This window comes from Coregonus lavaretus, assembly GCF_964263955.1.
Source record: "Coregonus lavaretus genome assembly, chromosome: 7".
In the NCBI taxonomy this organism is placed as follows: Eukaryota; Metazoa; Chordata; class Actinopteri; order Salmoniformes; family Salmonidae; genus Coregonus; species Coregonus lavaretus.
Genome location: NC_139994.1, coordinates 46106846 through 46124164, shown reverse-complemented (window position 1 = coordinate 46124164; position 17319 = coordinate 46106846). Strand labels below are relative to the sequence as shown.

The 17319-nt window shown below is 43.1% G+C and overlaps 1 protein-coding gene across 1 annotated transcript in view; it reads left to right on the top strand.

Annotated features, from left to right (window-relative positions):
- The window catches only part of LOC311132540 (uncharacterized protein), a gene marked incomplete at its 5' end in the record, with an annotated part of 42226 nt that continues 24907 nt past the window's right edge, over positions 1 to 17319 (top strand). Inside the window, 19 exons of the mRNA XM_084165807.1 lie at positions 1 to 51; positions 6721 to 6789; positions 8196 to 8258; positions 8579 to 8790; positions 9571 to 9922; positions 10230 to 10280; positions 10630 to 10665; positions 10797 to 10871; positions 11106 to 11165; positions 11402 to 11491; positions 11889 to 11990; positions 12594 to 12653; positions 12950 to 13051; positions 13482 to 13580; positions 14042 to 14146; positions 15024 to 15095; positions 15226 to 15265; positions 15356 to 15413; positions 15524 to 16263. Coding sequence (XP_084021933.1) covers positions 1 to 51; positions 6721 to 6789; positions 8196 to 8258; positions 8579 to 8790; positions 9571 to 9922; positions 10230 to 10280; positions 10630 to 10665; positions 10797 to 10871; positions 11106 to 11165; positions 11402 to 11491; positions 11889 to 11990; positions 12594 to 12653; positions 12950 to 13051; positions 13482 to 13580; positions 14042 to 14146; positions 15024 to 15095; positions 15226 to 15265; positions 15356 to 15413; positions 15524 to 16263 — 2437 coding nt within the window. The remainder of the gene's footprint in view (positions 52 to 6720; positions 6790 to 8195; positions 8259 to 8578; positions 8791 to 9570; positions 9923 to 10229; positions 10281 to 10629; positions 10666 to 10796; positions 10872 to 11105; positions 11166 to 11401; positions 11492 to 11888; positions 11991 to 12593; positions 12654 to 12949; positions 13052 to 13481; positions 13581 to 14041; positions 14147 to 15023; positions 15096 to 15225; positions 15266 to 15355; positions 15414 to 15523; positions 16264 to 17319) is intronic.

Below are 17319 nucleotides of genomic sequence, written 5' to 3'. Positions count from 1 at the left end.
ATGTCCCTGAAAATGTCCTTCATGAATGCCTGGAATACTGAGGGCGCGTTGGTAAGTCCATAGGGCATGACACAATATTCGTAGTGTCCTCGATGTGTGATGAAGGCGGTCTTCCATTCATCCCCCTCTCTAATACGCACCAGATTGTACGCACTCCTGAGGTCCAGTTTACTGTACATGGAGGCCTGTCCCACCTGTTCAAGGGCTGCTGGAATCAAAGGAAGAGGGTAACGATTTTTGATGGTAATATCGTTCAACCCTCGATAGTCTATACAAGGACGCAGTCCGCCATCCTTTTTCTTCACAAAGAAAAAACTGGATGCGGCGGGAGACGTCGATGGGCGAATGGCCCCTTGCTGTAGCGCCTCATCAATATACTGGCTCATCGCTTCTCGTTCCGGCTGTGACAACGGGTAGATTCTTCCACGAGGAGGTGTAGCTCCGGATAGCAGATCAATCCCGCAGTCCCAGGCCCGATGAGGTGGTAACACGGTAGCCCTCTCCTTGGAGAACACCTGCGCGTAATCCTGGTATTCTGTAGGGACCACAGTAGACACCGCACCCTGCGCATCCTCCACAGTAGACATTTTGCACGGTAAATTGAGGCACTCTGCCCTACATACCTCACTCCAAGCTGTGATATCGCCAGATTTCCAGGAGATGACCGGATCATGGAGGACGAGCCAGGGGTGGCCGAGAACTAGTGGCTCCCGTGGAGCGGAGATGACGAAAAAAAAGATGTTCTCCTGGTGTATGGAGCCCACTTGTAACTTGATTACCTCTGTACGGTGCGTAATGAACCCAGTGCCCATGGGCTCACCGTCTAGCGCATTGACTCGCAGGGGAGGTTGAATTGGGATAAGTTGAACTCCCAACTCCTCAGCAAGACCCATATCCAGAAAGCTGGCAGCCGCTCCGGAATCAATAAGTCCTTCCAACCTGCGCACTTTCTCTCCGACAGATAAGGTAACTGGCACATACATTTGTTTCGATGTAATGTTCAAAACTTGATTCTCACTCACCGGTTTGGCAGTTCCGAGGCGATATCCTGGTGTACGGTTAGGTCGTACCGGACATTGGCGAACGAAATGACCCGACTGACCACAATACAGGCATAGTCCGTCTTGCCGACGTTGTTGTCTCACCGAACCTTGTAGAGGTGACCGTCCCAGTTGCATAGGTTCCTCCTCAGATTCTCTCCTCCGCTCTGTCGATTGCATAGGACCAGTGATCGAGGACTCCCGGACTGTGGATGCCTTGTGTTGCACTATAAGATTATCAATAGAGATGGCTATTTTGATAAACTCATGTAGCGCAGTGATATCTCCTCGACAAGCCAACTCAGTCTGTACGTCTTTGCGCAGCCCTCTTCGGAAAACTGTGAGCAAAGCAGTCTCGCTCCATCCGCTACCGGCTGCTATAGTACGGAACTCTAAAGCGTAGTCGGCTACTGTGCGACGGCCCTGCTGAAGTTCGCATAGTTGGTCTCCCACACTACGCCCAGATACTGGGTGGTCGAACACCTCTAGAAACAGTCTCTTGAACTGAACTTCCGCATTCAACTCGGGGACCTCAGCTGCCCAAAGCGCAGTAGCCCAATCCAGTGCTCTTCCCGTTAGCAGAGAAATCATGAAATCCACCCTGCTACGGTCATCGGAAAACATAGTATAGACATATACAGGGACGTCTGGAGTAAAAACCCCTGACATTTGCCAGGTTCCCCGTCATACCTTGTAGGTAGAGAAATCGGAGGTGCATGACGAGGACTGACCGTGCTCGGGGTGATGCCTTCAGCTGCACCAGCGTTGAGTAGCTGTAGGAGTTCATCCATCCGTTTCTCCTGTATCTCCCATCGCCTCTGTAATTCCGCTGGATCCATGGTATTGGCGAGGTATTCTGTAATGAATACTCGGACAGAGTGGTAAGATCCAATCGCAGAATAGCGATGCTTTATTAGAGTACAGACAAGGGAATAGCTTAATCGTGGTCGGGCGGGCTGTGGTCAAAACCGGGCCAGGCATAGACAGGCAGAGGTACCAATGGAGCGGGCTTAGTCGTAGTCGAGGGCACAGGCACAGGATCAGAGGACGTAATCACTGGGTAGACAAGCAGAGGATTAAGCAATTCGGGGAGTCAAACAACAAGGCACAGGTCGGATACACGGGTAATCAAAAACAACAATCTCTCTCTCTCTCGGAACAAAACGCTTAGCAAGTCACAATGGAACAATACCTCGCGCCGACTGAGCTTCTGAGCACACCTTAAATCCTACACTAATTACTGACAGGTGTGCTCAGAACTCAGGTGAAACAGATCGAGTCTGATGACTCCACCTCTCTGTAGATCGGGGAAGTGTCAGACTCTGTCTAGACCCTGCCAACCCCCGATCCCTTACAATTACAACATATACAGTGTATTCGGAAAGTATTCAGACCCCTTGACTTTTTCCACATTTTGTTACGTCACAGCCTTATTCTAAAATGGATTAAATTATTTTTCCCCCCTCATAAATCTATACACAATACTCCATAATGACAAAGCAAAAACCGTTTGCAAATGTATACAAAATAAAAAACGGAAATATTATATTTACATAAGTATTCAGACCCTTTACTCAGTACTTTGTTGAAGCACCTTTGGCAGTGATTACAGCCTCGAGTCTTCTTGGGTATGATGCTACAAGCTTGGCACAACTGTATTTGGGGAGTTTCTTCCATTCTTCTCTGCAGATCCTCTCAAGCTCTGTCAGTTGGATGGGGAGCGTCGCTGCACTGCTATTTTCAGGTCTCTCTAGATATGTTAGATCAGGTTCAAGTCCGGGCTCTGGCTGGGCCACACAAGGACATTCAGAGACTTGTCCCGAAGCCACTCCTGCGTTGTCTTGGCTGTGTGCTTAGGGTCGTTGTCCTGTTGGAAGGTGAACCTTCGCCCCAGTCTGAGGTCCTGAGCGCTCTGAAGCAGGTTTTCATCAAGGATCTCTCTGTGCTTTGCTCCATTCATCTTTCCCTTGATCCTGACTAGTCTTCCAGTCCCTGCCGCTGAAAAACATCCCCACAGCATGATGTTGCCACCGCCATGCTTCACTGTAGGGATGGTCCCAGGTTTCCTCCAGACATGACGCTTGGCATTAGGGCAAAGAGTTCAATCTTGGTTTCATCAGACCAGAGAACCTTGTTTCTCATGGCCTGAGAGTCCTTTAGGTGCCTTTTGGCAAACTCCAAACGGGCTGTCATATGCCTTTTACTGAAGAGTGGCTTCCGTCTGGCCACTCTACAATAAAGGCCTGATTGGTGGAGTGCTGCAGAGATGGTTGTCCTTCTGGAAGGTTCTCCCATCTCCACAGAGGAACTCTGGAGCTCTATCAGAGTGACCATCGGGTTCTTGGTCACCTCCCTGACCAAGGCCCTTCTCCCCCGATTGCTCAGTTTAGCCGGGCGGCCAGCTATAGGAAGAGTCTTGGTGATTCCAAACTTCTTCCATTTAAGAATGATGGAGGCCACTGTGTTCTTGGGGACCTTCAATGCTGCAGAAATATTTTGGTACCATTCCCCAGATCTGTGCCTCGACACAATCCTGTCTTGGTGCTCTACGGAAAATTCCTTCGACCTCATGGCTTGATTTTTGCTCTGACATGCACTGTCAACTGTGGGGCCTTATTTACACAGGTGTGTTCCTTTCCAAATTATGTCCAATCAATCGAATTTACCACAGGTGGACTCCAATCAAGTTGTAGAAAATCTCAAGGATGATCAATGTTAACAGGATGCACCTGAGCTCATTTTCGAGTCTCATAGCAAAGGGTCTGAATACTTATGTAATGTATTTAAGGTATTTCTGGTTTTTATTTTTAATAGATTTGCAAAAATTTCTGAAAATCTGTTTTTGCTTTGTCATTATGCGGTATTGTGTGTAGATTGATGAGGAAAAAATGTAATGTCATCAATTTTAGAATAAGGCTGTAACGTAAACAAAATGTGGAAAAAGGAAAGGGGTCTGAATACTTTCCGAATGTACTGTATGTACTCATATGTATTCAAAATACTTTGAAATAGATACAGCTAGGTCCATAATTATTGGCACCCTTGATAAAGATTAGCAAAAAAGACTGTATAAAATAAATAATACAAATACTGAGATACAGTATATTGTATGCAAAAAAGAAAGGGACATTATATTATTTTATATTAATACAATTGCTCAGAGAAATATATTTTGTTTAACAAGTAAAAATAAAAAGTAAAAAAAGATAGGGGGCAAAATCATTGTCAGCCTTGTTTTCAAAACTCCAACACAGACTTTTTCTAAAATGTTTTATGAGATTTCAGAACACGTTGGGAGGGATCTTAGACCATTCTGCCATACAGAATCTTTCCAGATCATTGATATATTTTGTCTGCCTCAAGTGTCAGCCTCCTAGCAGAGGCAATCTGGTTTTTGGATAAAATGTCCTGGTACTTGGTAAAGTTCACGATGCCGTTGACCTTAACAAGGGCCCCAGGACCAGTGGAAGCAAAATAGCCACATAACATCAAAGAGAATGTGCAAAGAGTGTGCAAAGCTGTCATCAAGGCAAAGGGTGGCAACTTTGAAGAATCTCATATAAAATATATTTTGCTTTGTTTTACACTATGTGTCATTTCATAGTTTTGATGTCTTCACTATTATTCTACAATGTAGAAAATAGTAAAAATAAAGAAAAACCCTGGAATGAGTAGGTGTGTCCAAACTTTTGACTGGTACTGCAGATCTGGGACTGTGAAACCTCCCCATGAAGTTAAAAAAATATGACTCAATGGTAGGAAGGACATCTATGCAGTATGTACAGTTGAAGTCAGAAGTTTACATACACCTTAGCCAAATACATTTAAACTCAGTTTTTCACAATTCCTGACATTTAATCCTAGTAAAAATTCCCTGTCTTAGGTCAGTTAGGATCAACACTTTATTTTAAGAATGTGAAATGCCAGAATAATAGTAGAGAGAATGATCTATTTCAGCTTTTATTTCTTTCATCACATTCCCAGTGGGTCAGAAGTTTACATACACTCAATTAGTATTTGGTAGCATTGCCTTTAAATTGTTTAACTTGGGTCAAACGTGTCGGGTAGCCTTCCACAAGCTTCCCACAATAAGTTGGGTGAATTTTGGCCCATTCCTCCTGACAGAGCTGGTGTAACTGAGTCAAGTTTGTAGGCCTCCTTGCTCACACACGCTTTTTCAGTTCTGCCCACACATTTTCTATAGGATGGAGGTCAGGGCTTTGTGATGGCCACTCCAATACCTTCACTTTGTTGTCCTTAAGCCATTTTGCCACAACTTTGGAAGTATGCTTGGTGTCATTGTCCATTTGGAAGACCCATTTGCGACCAAGCTTTAACTTCCTGACTGATGTCTTGAGATGTTGCTTCAATATATCCACATAATTTTCCTTCCTCATGATGCCATCTATTTTGTGAAGTGCACCAGTCCCTCCTGCAGCAAAGCAGCCCCACAGCACCGTAGTCTGGCTTTTTTATGGCGGTTGTGGAGCAGTGGCTTCTTCCTTGTTGAGCAGCCTTTCAGGTTATGTCGATATAGGACTCATTTTACTGTGGATATAGATATTTTTGTACCTGTTTCCGCCAGCATCTTCACAAGGTCCTTTGCTGTTGTTCTGGGATTGATTTGCACTTTTCGCACCAAAGTACATTCATCTCTAGGTGACAGAATGCGTCTCCTTCCTGAGTGGTATAACGGCTACGTGGTCCCATGGTGTTTATACTTGAGTACTATTGTTTGTACAGATGAATGTGGTACCTTCAGGCATTTGGAAATTGCTCCCAATTTTTTTCTGAGGTCTTGGCTGATTTCTTTTGATTTTCCCATGATGTCAAGCAAAGAGGCACTGAGTTTGAAGGTAGGCCTTGAAATACATCCACAGATACACCTCCAATTGACTCAAATGATGTCAATTAGCCTATCAGAAGCTTCTAAAGCCGTGACATCATTTTCTGAAATTTTCCAAGCTGTTTAAAGGCACAATCAACTTAGTGTATGTAAACTTCTGACACACTGGAATTGTGATACCTGCGCGTCATTGACTGCACTTCCTCCTTGAGGCGAGAACAACTGGTCGGGCCGCATTTTAGCGCTGGGATGAAAATTTGAAGGGGAGGGACGTCCGGTCCATAACAACACCATCACCAGCAAGATTTGACCAGCAATTAATAGGTGCGCTTGATTTAGCAATTCAGCTCGCCATGCGCGGGTAGGTCTAGAGGGGGGTTTCACTTTGTGACCGTTCCATTGGTTCTACAGAGCGACGAGGGGACGAAATCAATCGCTGTCCATCAATCATCCAATCACCAGCGCATGCAGCGTAGACTGTTTTGCCAAGTAGCGCAGTTGGAAATACTAGTTTGGCAACTAGTGAATTTATTCCAGTACAACCTTTCGTTTAGTGCAAACGATAGCTTACAGAATCGGATATCAACACAACAACCATGGTAAGATCAAACTAATTTAACAGTTTTCTTGACAAGTAATAGGCCTACCATGGAAATATTACCGACACATTCGTTTGTGTCAAATCACAACTCTTTAAACTCTTGAATAATTCTAAAATATTATTTCAGATCAATAAGATTTCAGTTCAATAAGAGTTGAACATCCAACATTTTACTTTTGTAACAAGAAGATCAAACTCCATTGTGCTTTGGTTTGTACTTCTTTCTCTGTCAGGATAAAGAGGAGGAGAGGGAAGGGGAACAGCGTGAGCCGGTGGAGGGGTTTTTGGGGGAGAGAAGACCGGTGAGTAAGATTCTGGGCCAGGTTTCCCAAAAGCATCTTGATGCTAAGTTTATCGTTAGAACCATAGCACGGATCATGGTTCTAAAGATGAACTTGAGATGCTTTTGTTCAATACTATGCCCTAAATGAAAGCATCTTGACTAGGCCTATTTTAAACCTTGAACTGAACTTAATGTGCAAAGCATGTTGTCAGGTTGTTACCAACAAAGTACAGTAGTAGGCCCTACAGTATGTGTATGCTTATTATATAGAGAGCTATTTTTTTCTCATTAGCTGTAGTTCAGGAACTGTGTTGGCATGGCATTGTGTCTGAAATTCTTTCAGGGCAGTTGATTGAGAAATTATGTTCCTTGTTATGTCAGGTATTCTGGATGCCGTTTAAGAATATTGCAAAACAGCCTGAGAAATTAACCCACCTGATACTAAAAAATATGTGGAATTTGTACAGTCCTTCTTAGGTTGTCTGGTGTAGTTTTGCTTACCATTTTCGTACACAACACAAGGTTAATTATCCACTGTAGACAAGCAAGCACTGTATACCCTTAGAGTATAGACAAGCAAGAAAACAATACATATAGTAGCTATAGGCATTCATTCATGGAGTCATTTAATATTTGTTTTAAAATTCTTTCAGAGTATCATGAGACTACAGGGGATGTTGAGGAGAGTCTCCCAAAGTCCCTTCCACAAACCATACAGGGTAAACGACACTGACACACACACACACACACACACACAAGCTCAAATCTAAATCAAATGTATTTATAAAGCCCTGTTTACATCAGCAGATGTCACAAAGTGCTTATACAGAAACCCAGCCTAAAACCCCAAACAGCAAGCAATGCAGATGTAGAAGCACGGTGGCTAGGAAAAACTCCCTAGAAAGGTCTGAACCTAGAGAGGAACCAGGCGCTGAGGGGTGGCCAGTCCTCTTCTGGCTGTGCCAGGTGGAGATTATAAGAGTACATGGCCATTAGGGCCAGATTGTTCTTCAAGATTCAAAACATTCATAGATGACCAGCAGGGTCAAATAATGATCAGTGGTTGTAGAGGCTGCAACAGTTCAGTACCTCAGGAGTAAATGTAAGTTGGCTTTTCATAGCCGAGCATTCAGAGGTAGAGAGAGAGAGAGGCGGAAACAGCAGGTCCGGGACAAGGTAGTTTGGCGAACAGGTTATGGTTCCATAGCTGCAGGCAGAACAGCACCAGGTAGACTGGGGACAGCCAGGAGTCATCAGGCCAGGTAGTCCTGAGGCATTGTCCTAGGGCTCAGGTCCTCTGGGAGAGAGAGAGAGAGAATTAGAGGGAGCATACTTAAATTCACACAGGACACCAGATAAGACAGGAAAATTACACCAGATATAACAGACTGACCCTAGCCCCCCTGCACATACATTCTCTTTCAGACTCCTATCCCCTCCACTTCAGAATCCAGAGATTGCTCCATCAATGACACTCACCTGAAGCAGGTTAGACTGCATTATGGGGCAACTGTTAATGGTAAATGTTTCTCATCAATTCCCATTTATTTGTTACCCTATTTTACGTTTAAATCTCTCTCTCTCTCTCAGAATGGAATCAATCGCAGCTTGTCAAAAGATAATCCATTATTCTCTTATATGAAAGTAAGTCTTTATCAGTGACATTGCATTTTCACTAGGTCTCTAACCTACCATTTGTATGGTGGTATGACACATATGTACAAAAATATTGATAATGACTGTTTTGTTTGACTTATGTGTTCATTTGCCTACATGATGAGTCTGGTGTTGGTCTTTTTAACCCGCAGGAATCGAGCAGTGTGACTATTGACGGGGACACTGAGAATCAGGATTCAGAGGTTCTACGTCAGCAGAGTTTAGCCACCATCTTTGCTCCTCCGCCTGAGTTTCAGAGCACAACAGAGGACATCAAACCTGACAAAAAACAGACGGACAACAACCTTCAGACCACACCATCTGATCAGCAGACATATATTTTCAAAACCATGTCTGAAAGACGGTCACCGGATCTCTTCAAAACAACACCCCTAACTCAAAACACACCAACAAATTTGAGCCATAGTCCTTTATTTGTCACAACTTCTGAAAGACTGGAGCTTTGGAAAACTCCTTCAAACCAACAGGACCTATTCAAAACTCTGCCGTCAAAAACACCAGACCCATTCCAAGTTCCTCCCACCAAGGGAGAGTACCTATTCAATGCTCCACCCACCAAGGGAGATGATCTTTTCAATGCTCCGCACACAAAGGGAGATTACCTATTCAAAGCTCCGCCCTCAAAAACGGCAGACATATTCCAAGCCCCTCCTACCAAGGGAGATGACTTCTTTCAAGTGCCACCTACAAATGGAGATAACCTATTCCAAGCGCTACCCACCAAGGGAGATTACCTATTCAAAGCTCCGCCCTCAAAAACGGCAGACATATTCCAAGCCCCTCCTACCAAGGGAGATGACTTCTTCCAAGTGCCACCTACAAATGGAGATTACTTATTCAATGCTCCTCCCAACAAGGGAGAGGACCTATTCCAAACTCCACCCACCAAGGGAGATGACCAATTCCAAGCTCCTCCAACTAAGGATCATGACCTATTCCAAGTTCCTCCCACCAAGGGAGATGACCTATTCCGAACCCCTTTGTCCATTCAAAAGGACCACTTCCAATCCACTCCTTCTGACACGCCCAATCTCATTCAAGCCACGCCTACTAGGTCAAATGACTCTTTCCAAACTCCCTCCTCCAATGTGACACCAGACATCTTTCAACCTCTGCCTTCCAGGACATGGGACATTTTCCATTCCTCGCCCAATGACATCTTTCAGGGTGCCTCTTTCAGTACTCGGTCTACAGTCAAACAGTCCACACCTTTATTCCAGACTTCATCAGGGCAGAAAACAGACATCTTCTCAGGGTCAGATTTTGAGAAGACTGCTGAGCTCTTCAATGCATCACTCTCCAACACGCAGGCTTTCAACCTTGCAACACCCTCTGATAAACAGTATGACATCTTCCTGATGACCCCTCACGGAACCAAACATGATGTTCTCCGACCCAACCATACTGCTTTGAAACATGGTACCCTTCAGGCCAGATCCCTGTCCCCCACGCAGGCTTTAAATGGTTCCCCCCAGGTAACTTACAAGTATTTTTCCTCACATCTTCGTACAGTCTTTGATATCCATGTGACCTCTTCTTCCTTCATTGCAAAGAGTGACATGTTGTGAACTCTCAGGTGAAGACCTCCAACAGCCCTCCCAAACCAGCTCCTCGAAAAAGACAGCCCAAGCTACCAAGTCTTGTAAGGACACCACAATACGTTGAACAGCAGTTAAATGACGGAACTGTTCTACAACTTTCAGTAGACAAGACGGTGTAGTATATGAACATTGTTATCTCTCTCTCCGTTGTTGATCTGAGAATAACGTTCTGGTTTTACAGGACAACAAATCAGAGGAGGAGGTCTTCGAGAACATTCTTCTGACTGGCCAGGTATCAACAAGAGGGGCACCACTTGGACAGAATGAGTGTTGAACTTTTATCTTTGACTGTCTTATTGCTGTGTGTACTGAACTCGGGTAACTTTGTGAAACCCAAAACAGGAGAGGTGTGTGGAGGATTGGCCTGAAGACAGTCCTGAGCTCAATCCTGACTGGAAACCTGTAAGAAACATACTAATATAATGGCTTTTCTACATGTTCATTGTTTGCATTAAATGATCAACTCCTTGCCACACTCCTACCTATATTACTATATATTTTATTTAACATAAATCTATTTTACATTGACTAGCCTAAAAGTTAGTTAATAACTGTTTGATGTATCTTTTTTCCCCCATCAGTCTGGCAAGCTGAGGCTTAGGAGGGAGTCAATGAAGGTAAAGTCATCACATCAGTTTTTACTGAAATTTGTGCTTAGTGATGGTCAGTTGATACTGCAGGAGTAAAGGTGGATGGTATTTCTGTTCCTCACACATCCTCTCTCCTATCTCTCGCTCTCCTATCTCAGGTGGCAGCAGACTCTGATGGGGGGAGTGTAGAAGAAGAACTGGAAGAGAATGGCCCTGCAAAACGTGGGAAAACCGTATGTCTTACTCTCTGTTTTTGTATTTGTTTTTGTAGTTAAGTTTCTGATTTCTTTCTACATTTATATCCCTTTGTTTTGTTTGAAACTTTTTAGACGTTTTCTTTTTTTATTTCAGAAAAAGTTCAGGGTATCCTTTCTTTCCAGAAGAGGGTCAAAGGTAAATCAAACTTTTTATGAATTATGTAGATATGTTATGCTGCTGTAGTCAATAAACATGTTTTTATTCTATAGGATAAATATTCTGAAGACCTGAAGGATCGTGACAGCGGCACACTACGTCAAGGATCAAAGGTGAGGACTGTGTTATCTTTAATTAATTGTATGTGTGATTGTGTATGTAGCTATATGGAAATTCTTATTGTCAATGTTTAATGTGTCATTTTTTGGTTTAGGATAGATTTTCTGAATCCAAGGATGGAGAGAGCAATAGTCTCCGTCGGCGGTCAAAGGTGAGTGTCTTCCTGTGTAAAGATTGTAATGAATTAAGATGTTTAATACAGTATTCATTACTTTAATGTGTTGTCCAGGAGGGCTTTGAAGACTTCCCAAAGAAAGGGGTAGATGTCTTCTCTGCAGATTACGAAGATAAGGAGAATTACATGGAGCACGGCAAGCCGGTATTTCATATTTTTAACCAGTTCGTTTTGAAAGTCTGTTTGTTGTGCAACTTTCATTCATTTAGTATCGTAAGTGTTTAAACTTCCTTTCCCCTCAACAGAAGAAATCATTCAAATTCAAAATGCCCCTTGTGCATCGCAGAGGATCTAAGGTATAATTTGAATATATAATTTAGGGAAGGGGTGTTTAAATAATATAACAATTTGTTAGAATAACATTTATTTTTTATTTTTAGGATCGATTTTCAGCTGAACGTCTTGAAAAAGCTTCAGGCCTACATTCGCCTCAACATAGAGCTAAGGTATAATTTTTTATATCTGTGTGTTTGTAAACAAAAAGAGCAATATATTGGTGTACAAAATCTGAATTGACATATTCCTGTGGTGCGTTTTCCAGGAGGGCTTGCTAGATGATGACTTTCCTCAGAAGAAAGCAGGTTTCATATCTGCAGGGGAGAATGAAGATGAAGAACGGAATGGGATGGAAGACTGCAAACAGGTACCTATCTTCTTTATATTTCGAGTTTTTTGACAAAAGTGCTGGTCTTAACACTGATCCCTGTGGAACACCACATATGGTTTGTTGTTTAACAGCCCGTGGGTTTGGATGAGAACTCTGAAGAGGAGGCAGAAGAACGTGATGGGACGAGTGCATTTGTATGTTTTTTCTCATGCTTATCACTTTTAGGAAATTGACAACTATATCGTATGAGTTTTGTTTTGAAAAAGATTGAAACAATCTTTTTTTTTTTTAACAGGAAAAAAGTAAACGGGTCAAAATTAAGTTTGTGCCTCAGAGAGGGTTCGCAATCTGCCTCGAAAAGGTAAGGAGGGAAACGTGTACAGGAGGCTAAATGCACATGCTTTTGTATTCATGCAATTATTAAATGTTAATGCTAAGAATGTTTTATTGTAGAGTTCCCAGGATGAACCAACAGGCGCTCGTGGATACACACCTCGCAGAGGCTCAAAGACGCTTCATGTATGTATATACTGTGTGTGAAAATACTTGTGACAAACACAATATATTCGTTTCTATACACTTTTTTTCCTTTTGCCCATATGCAGTAATCATGAGTGTTTGTGGTAATGTGTTTCTTAGGAGAAACCTCTTGTTGAACTTAAAGGTGCCAATGGTTATACACCCCGCAAGGAGTCCAAGGTACTGCGAGTTTCTATGCATGAACTCTATGTACACAGTACTATGTACAGTCATATTTTAGTGTTTCAACATTTCTTTATTCTTTTGTAGGTTAATATTTTTGAGGAAACAGAAGAAGTGAAAGGCTACGTCCCTCAGTCACACCCCAAGGTTGTGTCTGTGTCCTAATTGTCTGTGTAGTTGTATTTGTATTTGTGCCAACTCAAATTATTCTATGCTGTACATGCTGTTCAATGTACAAAGAAAATGTAACATGACAGCATAAATGTCTAATTTATTTCATGTTTTTCTTTCAGCAGAGCTTTTTGGATGATTACTTACCTGAGAAGGGGGCATGTTTCTTCTCGGCAGGAGAGGTAGAAGAATATCAACAGAATGTGATGGAAGACTGCAAACCGGTACTTCTCTCTTTCTTTCACATCCCTCACTTCCACTGGCTGCATTTTATTTAACCTAATGACATGATAAGCATTGTTTTACTTCTACAGAAGAAACCGTTCAAATTAAAAGTCCTACATATGAATCGTCGGAAATCTGGGGTAAGGTTTCTGTGTGGTTGTGCTTTGTTTCTATTTTTGGGTAAGACCGTTTTCTTTATAGAACAAGATGGTCAAGTTGTGAATGTTAGTGCATTCTTTTTCATTCTTACAGAGTGCCGAGGAGAATCCACAGATTAGTAGTACACAACAGTACTCCCCACAAAGGAGATCAGAGGTTCACTTATTATTATTTTAGTTTTCCATTTGAGCAAATTTGGATGCACCGTCTATTTACAAGTTAGATACTTTAGAAGTTGGGACTCAATACATGTCTCTTGTTTTTGTCCAGGAGGGCTTTCTGGACAGTGATGTGCCTCAGAAGGGAGCAGATCTCTTCTATGCAGGACAGATGGAAGATGAACAGAACGAGATGGAAGACTGGAAACCGGTACTTCTCTTTTCCATTATACCGTCGAACCTTCTCTTCTTAAACTTTGGATGGATTCCACTCATGCTCTGAATGTCCTCTCTCTTCAACAGAAGAAACCTTCGAAATTTAAGAACCGACTTGCAAGTCGGCGGAAGTCAAACCCAATCCAGGTAATTATGTTTGTGTAGGCCTTCTGAGTGGATGGTCTGTTTATTAGAACCTTTTTTATATTTCTATTTTAACAGATGTACATTGCCATTATTGGCCTATAAAGAACATCTGTATTTTTAAGTCTGCTTTCATTCCTTTATTCTAGGAAACATTTCTACATGAAAAGTCACAGATTGGTTCAGAGCGCTACACACCTCGACGAGCATCCCATGTGAGGGCATTTCTATTGGTCCAAAGATATGTCTTTTGTGCATACTTTACATGTTGCTAGTGTTAGTGTTGACTTATTCCTGTGGTATGTTTTCCAGGAGGGCTTTCTGGATGATGGCACTTCTCAGAGGAGGTCAGATCTCTTCTCAGCAGGAGGGAATGGAGAAGATGATGAACAGGATGATATAGAAGACTGCAAACCGGTACTACTACTTTATATCCATCTTTTCTTCATTAACTCTGTGATTTAACCCATTTATTAATCTATATCCCATCTTTCCTTTACAGAAGAAATCATTCAAATTTAAAGCCCCTCATAAGCATCGCAAAGGAGCTAAGGTAATTGTGTGTGTGTGTGTGTGTGGTGTTACTTCCGTATGTTTACTGATGTTAGTGTCTGTTTCTCTCTCTCTCTCAGAATAAAGTGAGAGATGGAGGGATGACTGAGTACCCACCAGGAGCTACATCTAGTGACTACTACTTTTCAGAGGCTGCAGAGGTACACACACAAGAACACACGCCCAACGTGTACATTTGTGCCGACTCATTGTCCTGTTTTGGAGACAGACCTGAAACGACTGAACTTAGAATACCATGGGTAGTTGCCAAATTATAGAGGATGAGTCTTGTATGACTAACATAATAGCATTAAAAAAGCCACATGCCCATGTTGTTGTTAACAACTATGGTATGGACCTGGCTGGGTTCTCTCTCTCTCTCTCTCTCTTCTATCAGTCATTCCAGGGCCTTAGGGCAATTGAGTGGCACATTCCCTTCAGTCATGTAACTGAACCGGATCTGCTGCATACTGTAAGAGGGATTTTAACTCCTCAGGAGAAATAGGCCTCAAAGAGGGAGAGGGAGAGAAAGCTGACAAAGGCCATGGTTCTCATAAAAGGCAATGCAGACTATCCCTTTATAATGATAGTAAGGTATGCACAGCAAAGAGATTAAAACTCAATGAACAATAATCTCTCCTACACCCTCTCTCACTTCTTTCTCACATTGTCCCCTCTCTCTCTTTCTCATTCTCTCCCTTTTCGCCCCCTCTCTTTCTCTCCCTCTACCGCTCTCTTGCAGGCTGAGTGGCGTTCTGCTCAGATTGACGAACAGCTTGCAGAAGGTCTGGAGGATGAGGAGGAGGAAGAGGGGGTCAGTATTTGAAGAGTCAAATGTCACTCACAAATCACCATTTGCCCTATTTCAATGGTAATAGTTTGAAAATGTGACTGTGTGAAAGCAAGTCCAGAGATTATATCAGTGTTGCTCTGTTGTCTCACAGGACACTGACAGCTTGATGGAGTGGTGGAACACTGTGGAACGTGAGTCATACACACATGCACACATACACGTGCGTACACATACACGTGTGTGTGCACACAGTTTGTAATCTGGAGATTGTCTTGTCTCAGAATGGGATGAGCTGCCGTCAGATGATGAAGACAAGACGGTGAAGGACGATGAGACCAGGTATGTCCTCTGTGTGCTGATAACAACATAAGCCATAGTAATCAGTAGTCACTCTTGAAACATTGCTGATGTGTAAATACTTGTTTTTTTCTGCCTCTCTCTCTCTCAAGGTCGTTCACCCTACTGGCAGAGAAGGTGCACCGCGGCCTGAGTGTCTTCAACAAGGTGTTCACGGAGCGTGCCGAGGTCCTCTGGCAGTACGTCATCAAGCTCCACGCCCTTGCCGACGACATCACCTCCTTCCATAAGAAGGCCAAGATCGGCAACATCACCGGCGGCACCACTGCCGCCGTTGGGGGCGGCGCAGCCATCGTCGGCCTGGCCCTCGCCCCCTTCACCTTTGGCGCCTCGCTCATCATCACGGCTGTGGGCGTCGGAGTGGCAGCGGCCGGCGGGATCACGTCGGCCTCGGCGACCATCTCGGACAACGTGAACAACATGCAGGACAGGAAGAAAGTGGAGGTGGTTCTGGAGGATTATGAGGCGAGGATGGAGGAGTTGGTGAAGATCTTGAGGTTTGTGTGCCAGGGGCTGTATAGACTCAGGGGGCATCCTCTCCTCCGGAGGGGAACCCAGCACTACTCTGGAGACTGGGAGGTCCGCAGGGCCGTTCACATGGTCAGCCTAGTGGATAGACCAGTGTTGAGGGCCACAGAGGTAACAGAAGGAGCTGCTGTGGCCCTCAGGGGCCTCTTCAAAGGAATGGATAAATACTTCACCAAGGACTCCCGTGAGCTGAAGAAAGGGTTTAAGAAAGAGGTGGTGTTTAAGATTAGGCAGGTAGCTCAGGTGCTGTATGAGGGCCTGGTGGAGCTGAATGCTATCAGGGAGGAGCTGCAGGATGCTAATGGCAATATATAAAAAACTACAACTCCCACAATGCAACGTGTCTTATGCGACTCACGGCCCCCCTCTACTGTTTAAGATCTCCTTTTTCTTTTTTTTTACATAAACCTAACAAGGACTTTCCCAACTTTCATAATGTTCCTCTTTAAACGAAAAGGAGAAACTGCCTTGTGATAACTTGTTTCAAACTTTGATTGTATTCCACAATTCGGGCAACTATGCAGCACGTGAAGCTTTTACTTACAAATAATTTGTATGTATAACTTTTACTGGATTGTAAAGTAGTAGGCCTATGATCTTGGACACGTGTTTACAACTAGTTTAGGCATCTAAACATTCCTCAGCGCAGTTTTTTAGGCACACAGAAAATCACCTGACAACTCATATGACACTGGATTTAGAGATTTCGCTTTTTGCCTCACCGTGTGTGTGTGCACTGACTGAATGCTTTGTAAAGCATCTGTTCCAGTTATTTCCTTTATTATTGTTCATATGATATCATGTAGCCATGGGATCTAATCTAGCTATTCTTTTAATACCGAGTATATATTTCAACGCTAATAAATAGGTTACTTATCCTGTAACCAAATGAAATGTGCAATGTTGATAACTAAGTGTAATGAGGTAACTATTGGAATTGTGTTAATAAAGAGAATTATGCATTTGAACTTTTTGAACGTTTCAACCTTGATTGTCACTGATCTAAATGTACATTTCAGTATTTTATCATGTTTTTTTCATCAAGTTGGAATTATTGTTCAAGCGCTCCCAACTCGGAGTGTAACTAATGAGAGGGTTTGATTAATCTCTCCCGGGCGTCCGTGTAGGCTTGTTTCGCACCGGCTGAAAGTTGCTGCATTCCATTTGGAACCGGGTTGACTCATGGGTGTGAGCCAGGTGCACTGATGTATAATTAGAACCAGATTACAAAATATTTTTATAACAGACAGACCACAGCCTGTCATTTCTAATAGGAACAAATGAGTCATAGTGGGCAAAACAAGCAAGGCGGGTGGCAGAGCCAAATACGAGCTAGCGAGATCCTGTTCTAGCATGTATT